Here is a 7,122-nt window from a genome sequence, read left to right as displayed (position 1 = left end):
CCCCCCGCCGCTGCCTTCATCTCTCCATCTCTGCGCTGCTGCCGGCTGCGCCATCCAGCACCCAGACTCCAGCACCGGCCAGGGACCCCCACTCCGGCTGCAGGGACCCTGTCCCAGCGAGACTGCAGGCATGTCATCCGAAAAGTCAGGTAAAAACAATAACAAAACCTCCCACCCCCTCCACTGTCTCCAGACTCTTCTTCCCCCTTGCCCCAACCCCCTCCCTTACCCTCTTTAGCTGTAGTTCTATTTCATTTCCCTTCTCTCCAGCTCTCAACACTCCCCCAGTCCCCCTCCTCTTTCTGTCTCCCCCTTTCTCTTCCTTTCCTCTTTCCAGTCGCAGCCTCTGACCCTTGCCAACAACATGGGCAGGGGGGTAGGTTGAGAGGGTGAAGGAGGTACAGCCAGGTTCTGCAGGGATGGCATCGTTGGGAGTGACAGATGGACAATCACTGGCTGGCATGGAGACATCCTGTGAAGAAATATGGAGACATGACCAGATGGGGGTTGTCAAGGGAGCAAAATCCAGAGGGCTTTTCTTAATCCTTCCTAAAAGAGGTCCTGAGATTCTCATAGAGGTTGGGGCACTCCTCCCCCCACTGAAGGAATAGCAGAGGGGAACACATGTCATCCCACATGTGTTTATACAACTGTTGAATTGAGCACATATTAACACAGGGTTGCATGTCTACACATACAGAACTAGCTCGGATAGGCCAGCCCAAAGGCAGCTATAGCAAAGGAGAGGACACTGGGTCTTGCAGGTGAGAGCTGGGTGCATGGTGATGAAAAAGACACAAAAGAAGCAGACGAGAGTTGTGACCTCAAAACTAGATTGGAAGGAAGAAGGAGCGGGGGCAGATGGCCTAGATACAGCCCCTCTCTTGCCCCTCAAATTAGAGATGGTTTCTCACCTGTCTCTCTCTATGTGTATCTCCCATTATCTTTCTCCATCCCTGACCGACTGTGTTTCCCCTTACCCCTCCTCAACTCATCACTGTGTCATCTTTCCCCTTATCCTCTCCTCCACTCACCTCCCCCAGGACTCCCAGACTCAGTCCCTCACACTTCTCCACCGCCCTACAATGCCCCTCAGCCTCCAGCCGAACCCCCAGCCCCACCGCCACAGGCAGCCCCTTCCTCGCACCATCACCACCACCACCACTACCATCAGTCTGGCACCGCCACCCTCCCGCGCTTAGGGGCAGGGGGCCTGGCCTCTTCCGCGGCCACCGCTCAGCGCGGTCCCTCCTCCTCTGCCACGCTGCCGAGACCCCCCCACCACGCCCCTCCCGGCCCTGCTGCCGGGGCACCCCCACCCGGCTGCGCTACCTTGCCCCGCATGCCACCCGACCCTTACCTGCAGGAGACTCGCTTCGAGGGCCCACTTCCTCCGCCGCCGCCCGCTGCCGCCGCCCCGCCCCCGCCGGCGCCAGCCCAGACTGCCCAGGCCCCTGGCTTCGTGGTGCCCACGCACGCGGGGACTGTGGGCACGCTGCCGCTGGGGGGCTACGTAGCACCCGGATACCCCCTGCAGCTGCAGCCCTGCACTGCTTACGTGCCGGTCTACCCGGTGGGCACGGTGAGTGCCGGGCAGACAGGGACATGGGAAAGAGGGGGGCGCGCAGGACTTGAAATTGGGGGTACGCAGGGGGCTGGTAGGATAGAGGAACAAGGGCAGGAAATAGGTAATGTTCCCGGCACAAGCCCTAAAAAGAAGGGCGTCTGAGACAGGAGGGACTAGGGAGACACCCGGGAGTAGGAGTCTACTGGGGCCCAAAGTCAGGGCCCGGGAGGGGGATCGGAGCCTAGAGGTTCAGAGGAGGTCTGAAAGTAGGAAACCGCCTGGCGGGGGGAAAATGGAAGCTGGGAACCAAGAGGGATGTGGGAGAAGCGTGGGACTAAGTGGGTAGGGGACGCCTGGCAGGTATCTGGAGGGAAGAAACAAGGTCTGATGTGAGGCCAGGACAGCCCCAGTGGGACCATACCTTGCGGGAGAGAATGTAGAAAGCCCAAGAATATGGTGGTTAATGAAGCAAGGAAGGGAGGAGAGGGGCTTAGGTGGAATTTATGGGTGTCCTGGAAGGGTAGTGGGTGCTTTATGTTGAGAAGCCATAGGAAAAATTGTGCTTTTAAAGCCACTCTGCCAGCCGCCCAACGCTGGTAGGCTGGGAGAGGGTCGGAGTGATGCCCCTTACCCCCAACTTTCCTTCCACAGCCATATGCAGGCGGGACCCCGGGGGGGACAGGCGTGACCTCCACTCTCCCCCCGCCGCCCCAGGGCCCAGGGCTGGCCCTGCTGGAGCCGAGGCGCCCGCCACACGATTACATGCCCATCGCGGTGCTGACCACCATCTGTTGCTTCTGGCCTACTGGCATCATTGCCATCTTCAAGGCAGTGCAGGTAAGGGGCAGGGGCATACTCGGTTTGGGGACGGGGGCAGGGAGTTCTGGGCGTTCTGGGGCCATCTCAGAGAAAGGCTGAGACGTTCGAACGAGGCTGCAGCTCTTTGACCTCCTTCCCCCACCCCTCCCCCGTAGGTGCGCACGGCCTTGGCCCGCGGAGACATGGTGTCGGCCGAGATCGCTTCACGCGAGGCCCGGAACTTCTCCTTCATCTCCCTGGCCGTGGGCATCGCGGCTATGGTGCTCTGTACCATCCTCACCGTAGTCATCATCATCGCCGCGCAGCACCACGAGAACTACTGGGATCCCTAAAAACGCCCCCGGTCCGGCCCCACTCTGCGCCCCTCGACCTCCCAGGCTCTTTCTGCAGTCATACCGCGGACCCAATGGGCGCCCTGCACACCCGCTTCTGGGGCCGTCAGACTTGGATACATCGTAAACTCCGCCTCCACGGAACGTCTCGCCTTGCGAGCAAGCTCCGAATCCAGTTCCTCAGGAACCCCTCCAAAACCCACAGTCCCAGGGACGCCGCTTTCCGGGATTCCGGCCAAACGCCGGACCCTCAGTCGCTCCAGGTCCCCTCACCCTCAAAGTGTAGCGCCCCCAGCCGAGCAACCTCGGTTTTGTCCCTAAAACCCAGCCTCCTCTATAAGCTCCGCCCCAACTCAGACAAAACCCCGCCTCCAGGTCGGCAGGCTCCGCCTTCTTTTCTTCTCCGCGGGGTGATTCAGTCCAGTGATTGGGTTTGTGGCTCCAGGCCTCGCTCACAGAAGGACAGACTCCTCCCTTTCTTAGGCAAAAGGACCGAGCCCTGGGGTAGTAGCGCCCCCACACTCCGGTTTTTTCCAAGTACATTTTCCTCCCTCCACCCAGGTCTCTGCCTATTTTCTTGCTAATCTCAGAACCTTTCCTTTTGTTTTTTTTTTTAAGGACATTTGGGAAGTTCCTGGTGTAGGATCCTTCTCCCTGGGATAAGAAACCTGCCTGTAAACGCTCTGTAAATACTCCCTTCCACCCATCCCAGCCCCTGGGCAGCCGGGCAGAAGGGAATCCAGGCTATGGGACCTCCCAAGTCCCCGCTCCCTGCTCCCCTCGGCGGCCCCCGCCTTGTTCTGATCTGTGTGTGAGTGTGTGTGAACTTCTGAAAGACAATATTAAAGACACTTAGTTGATTTATTGCCCGCAATTCCAAAGACTGCGGCCCCGCAAAGACCCTCCCCGCTTTTGGTTCCCCCTTTCACTTCCCTTCCTCTCCTCTTCCAGGGGAAAAAAAAAGAAAACCCGACAGAGACTAACGTGAGGGAGACAGATTCCCAGATCGCCAGAGAGACATATGAATATGGGGGATGGAGGGCAGCTCCCTGGGAACCCACCAGGGAAGACCTTAGGGTCCATTCTCAGTAAGGCTTTATTTTCTCAGTGAGGCTTTATTTCCCCAGTACCCCTTTTCCATTCCCTGCTATCCCCAGAACTCCAGGAAGGCAAGATGACAGAGAGGGCAGACCATGGTGAAGAAGATGGTCAAGGATAGAGTGATGGGGGCCAGGAAAAGATCCCAGCTGCCCATAGCTGTTCCTGACTGTGGGCTGGAGGGTGGCAGACAACTTGGATTAGAGCCCCACATGCTGGACTGTAGGGGGTATAGGAAAGGCAAAGAGAGCAGATTGCTATGGGAGCACAGGGAGGAGGTCAATGGCCTCTCAAGTCTCTCTGGGACTAATTGCCTTCTCCTACCCTGAGATCAACCAAGAGGCCTCTTTTGTGAGGGGAGTGGTGATTAAGGTATGGCGCCAGCAGTGGGCTTGGGTCTTTGGTTGTACACCCACCGGACAGGGTCCTATCCTGAATTTATGCATGTATGCAACATGCAGACTCCATGCTGGATGCTGATTGAGATGTCCATCCAGACAGCAGGTGTGACCCCTGACCTCATGGAGCTTACAATCTAGAAGGTTAGCTATGCACTGAGATAGGAGATGTGATAGGAGATGTGGGAGGAGGGTAGGGTGAGGCATGAATATCATGGGTTCTCCCTTGGATGTTTTGGATTTAATGTGCCTACCTTACCAAACTTCTTGAAAAACAGAATTCGTGGCTGGGTGCGGTGGCTAACACCTGTAATCCCAGCACTTTGGGAGGCCGAGGCAGGTGGATCACTCGAGGTCAGGAGTTCGAGACCAGCCTGGCCAACATGGTGAAACCCTGTCTCTACTAAAAATAAAAAATTAGCCGGGCGTGGTGACGGGCGCCTGCAGTCCCAGCTACTTGGAAGGCTGAGGCAGGAGAATCGTTTGAATTCGGGAGGCAGAGGTTGCAGTGAGCCGAGATTACGCCATTGCACTCCAGTCTGGGCAACAAGAGTGAAACTCCATCCCAAAAAGCGGGGCGGGGGGGCCGGGAATATTGCTATCAGAGATATGTCTGTATATGTCTCTTTTTCATATCCACTATTTCTTGACTTACTGAAATATGCATCTACACCCTATTCTCTTGAAATCTCTCTCTCAAATGGCAACCAATTACCCAGATCCCAAATCAATGGCATTTTCACAGTACTCTGCCTCTCTAAACCCTCCCGTTTGTCCCTTGACCCTGAATTCCCCACACACCCAGGTTCAGAAACATATGACCTCCCTTCACCCCCACCTCCACACAGACCTCTAACCATTCCGCCTCTACCTTCCCTCCCTGATTTTTCTCCTCCCTTCAGCTAAGTGTCCATCTCTGATTTTTTTCCCTTCTCTGAGACTTTCCTTTGAAAAGCTCATTCACTCGACTCAGCTGATCAAATGCTTTTCCAACCTGTATTTTACATGCAGACATTCTTTCCAGTGCCTGCAGATCATAGCTACATGGACGATGCTTGTTGGTCCTCTAAAATCAACACATTCCAAAACAAACTGATGAAATGCCACAGAAAACCTGCTTCCCTGTCTCTCTTAATAGACCGTTTTCCCAATCACTTCCTTATCTGGAAATTTGCTGCCTCCTCCCTCTCCCTCCTGCCTTATTTTTGGTGTGCTCTCAAGCCCAGTCAGTTCTGCCACCACAATGTCTTTTGAATCTGTAATTTTTCCCCAGCCCTTGCTGGAAAAATTACCTCGTTAGGATTATTGCATCAGCTTTCCCAACAGGTCTCCCTACTTCCTACCTCTCCCTACCTCAAGTCTCCCTCCACACTATTGTCAGATCAGCCTCCCTAAACACACTTATGTAACTCCACTGCTCAAAAGCCCTTCAGGGTTCCCTATTGCCTACTCAATTATTTACAAAATTTTAATCTGGCCTTTAACAGCTTCCATAATTTAAAATTGTCCAGCTTCTCTGCTCATTCTAATTTCTAACCATACTGAATTACTCATCATTCCCACCTCCAGGTATCTGCCCAGCTGTTCCCAAATCTTAGACCTCCTTCCCAAATCTCTGCCTATTATAAACCAAATTGTTTGCAGCTTGTCACAAGTTTCAGAGGCTTTAGACCACATCTAGGCTCTTGCTCATGATGTTCTCCACCTCCTCACATCTGCCTCTCTACTTGGTCAAATTTTATCTATAATATATTTCAAGGCCCGGATCAATTCATCCCTCACTGTAGCAAAAAGGCATCTCTCTTTCCTCTTGGCTAGATTAAAGTAGTGGGTTTCCAAACAGAGCTTCATGCATTCCTTGGAGCAATGGTTCTTACCCCAGGTTACACATTAGAATCCACTGGGCAGCACTGAAATATCTGAAAGCCCATGTCGCATCCTAAAACAATTAAATCGGAATCTCTGGGCCCAGTGCAAGTGGCTCACACCTGTAATCGCAGCACTCTGGGAAGTCGAGGCAGAAGGATCGTTTGAGCCCAGGAGTTCGAGACTAGCCTGGGCAATATGGTGAGACCCTATCTCTACAAAAAAGTTTAAAAATTAGCCTAGGCCGGGCGTGGTGGCTCACACGTATAATCTCAGCACTTTGGGAGGCTGAGGTGAGTGGATCAACTGAGGTCAGGCGTTCAAGACCAGCCTGGCCAACATGGTGAAACCCTGTCTCCACTAAAACTACAAAAATCAGCCAGGTGTGGTGGCATGTGCCTGTAATCCCAGCTATTCAGGAGGCTGAGGCAGGAGAATCGCTTGAACCTATGAGGCAGAGGTTGCAGTGAGCCCAGATCGTACCACTGCACTCCAGCCTGGGTGACAGAGAGGCACTCGATCAAAAAAAAAAAAAAAAAAAAAAATTATCCAAGTCCCATGGCTCGCCTGTAGTCTTAGCTACTTGGGAGGGTGAGGCAGGAGGATTGCTTGGGCCTGCGGGGCAGAGGCTGCAGTGATCACACCACTGTGTCTAGCCCGGGCAACAGAGTGAGATCCTATCTCAAAAACAAACAAAAAAGAATCTCTGGGGGTGGAACTCAGGCATCAGTATTTAAGACATGACCAGGTGATTCCAAAGGGCAGCCAAGGCTGGGAATCACAGGTTTACAGGCACTTTAAGGACCACCCAGGGAGAGTGGAAAGGCCAAAAAATGACTTCAATCCAAGCAATTTTCTTTAGGAGAAAAATATCTAGATCTAAGATTCATGTTATCTGCATATTTTCTCATCTCTTCCCACCTGATATCTTGACCTATACAGTTTACCTTGTGAGCTACTTGAAAGCAGGAGTCAAATCTGGCTTATCTCTGTTTTTCCCATCCTCATCAGATAAAACCTCTTCTACCAATCTTTGAACTCA

The 7,122-nt window shown here is 53.6% G+C and overlaps 1 protein-coding gene across 2 annotated transcripts in view; it reads left to right on the top strand.

Annotated features, from left to right (window-relative positions):
• Positions 1-3,582, top strand: part of PRRT1 (proline-rich transmembrane protein 1) — a 4,746-nt gene extending 1,164 nt beyond the window's left edge. The window contains exons 3-6 of one of the 2 annotated variants that reach the window (XM_011969420.1): positions 59-149; positions 1,367-1,582; positions 2,219-2,404; positions 2,542-3,582. In XM_011969420.1, coding sequence (XP_011824810.1) covers positions 59-149; positions 1,367-1,582; positions 2,219-2,404; positions 2,542-2,718 — 670 coding nt within the window. In that variant the 3' untranslated portion in view covers positions 2,719-3,582. Of the gene's footprint in view, positions 1-11; positions 150-1,043; positions 1,583-2,218; positions 2,405-2,541 lie in introns of those variants that run through there. The other variant, XM_011969419.1, reaches the window with a different exon arrangement.
• Positions 3,583-7,122: the final 3,540 nt, after the last annotated feature.

Source organism: Mandrillus leucophaeus, unplaced genomic scaffold (assembly GCF_000951045.1).
Source record: "Mandrillus leucophaeus isolate KB7577 unplaced genomic scaffold, Mleu.le_1.0 Scaffold890, whole genome shotgun sequence".
Classification (NCBI taxonomy): Eukaryota; Metazoa; Chordata; class Mammalia; order Primates; family Cercopithecidae; genus Mandrillus; species Mandrillus leucophaeus.
This window is presented reverse-complemented; position numbering and strand designations above follow the sequence as displayed.